At 62.0% G+C, this 1,142-nt stretch overlaps 1 protein-coding gene across 1 annotated transcript; it reads right to left on the reverse strand.

Moving 5' to 3' along the window:
- Window positions 1-55: 55 nt before the first annotated feature.
- Window positions 56-647, reverse strand: LOC121360130 (thyroid hormone-inducible hepatic protein-like). The gene has a single exon (XM_041479653.1). It carries the CDS (start codon window positions 582-584, stop codon window positions 183-185), a length of 402 nt encoding a protein of 133 aa, XP_041335587.1. The 5' UTR covers window positions 585-647; the 3' UTR covers window positions 56-182.
- Window positions 648-1,142: the final 495 nt, after the last annotated feature.

Genomic DNA, 1,142 nt, shown 5'->3' on the forward strand with positions numbered 1-1,142 from the left:
TCCTCCAGCATGGAGAGGGATATCCACCCCCAGCTGAGGGGACAGTCCCCATTTCAAGGCCCTTCCAGGCACATCCCCAGCCCTGCACTGTTGGGCACCTCTGCCAACAGGGAGGCCACCCATTTCCTTGCTGCCCCTGGACTCCTCATGTTGCCAAGTCTTACCTGGAGGCCAGGACAGGGTCACCAGCTGGGCTGTCCCTCGCTGAGGTTGATCTGCTCCAGGATCTGGCTGTACCTCCGGGTCAGGGCGTTGGTGTCCCTGGTGAGGTGGGTGAGGACCTGCTGCAGGCCAGTCAGGTGGTGGGACAGGCGCTCCTCGAGCTGGGCGTCCTCGGCCTCGTTGCTGTCCAAGGATGTGTCCACGTCGCTGTCGGCACCGCTGGGGCTCTGGTCACCGACTGAGGCCAGGCCTTTCTCCACCATGGGCTTGATGGCCTTGAGGAGCTGGTAGCGCTCGTAGAGGTCCGTGCGGCTCTCTGCAGCCGGGGCTGCCCCCTCCTGCTGCGGGAAGACCCCTCGGAGCAGGCTGGGGAACATCACCTCCTGCTCCATCTTCTGGGTGGCTGAGAAGTACTGCTCCATGGCCCTTCTGCTACAGCTCTGGCACTGCTGCTCTGGGCTCTTCTGAGAGTGTCACCTGCTCCCTGTCCCTGCAGGGGCTTTTTATGCAGTGCTGGGGCACGTCCCTCCCCTGCTGTCCTCCCCTGCCAGCCGTGCTTGGCCAGAATGGCCACAGGGCTGCAGTTGGCTCCAGCCCAGCTAGGGCTCAGCTACACCATGTCCCTGGCCTTGTGCAATCTCTTCTGAGCCTCCCCGTGGCCTTCACCCGAGCTGGCCGGGGGTCCCACTTCATCCCTGTGCTCTGAGTGTGGTGGTGAGGAGGTGCCTGGGGTCTGCCAGGTACTTTCCAATCCTGCCCTGTCACCGTTGTCCTTACTACTGCTGGAGGCCCAAGATGGTGAGTCCAGCCCCTTTCCCCAGGGCAGACAGGTTGCAGGCAGCACCATGGGAACGTTGCCTTGAGCTGGGCAGATTTGAGGAGTGGAGAAGGAGAGCAAGTGATGGGTTTATCCAGAGAACGTGAATTTCTCATGTGCTCTGCCTGAAAACTCACCTTCTTCTGTGCTGGTCTGGGGGTCT

Source organism: Pyrgilauda ruficollis, unplaced genomic scaffold (genome assembly GCF_017590135.1).
Source record: "Pyrgilauda ruficollis isolate IOZ18807 unplaced genomic scaffold, ASM1759013v1 scaffold4907, whole genome shotgun sequence".
NCBI classification, from domain to species: Eukaryota; Metazoa; Chordata; class Aves; order Passeriformes; family Passeridae; genus Pyrgilauda; species Pyrgilauda ruficollis.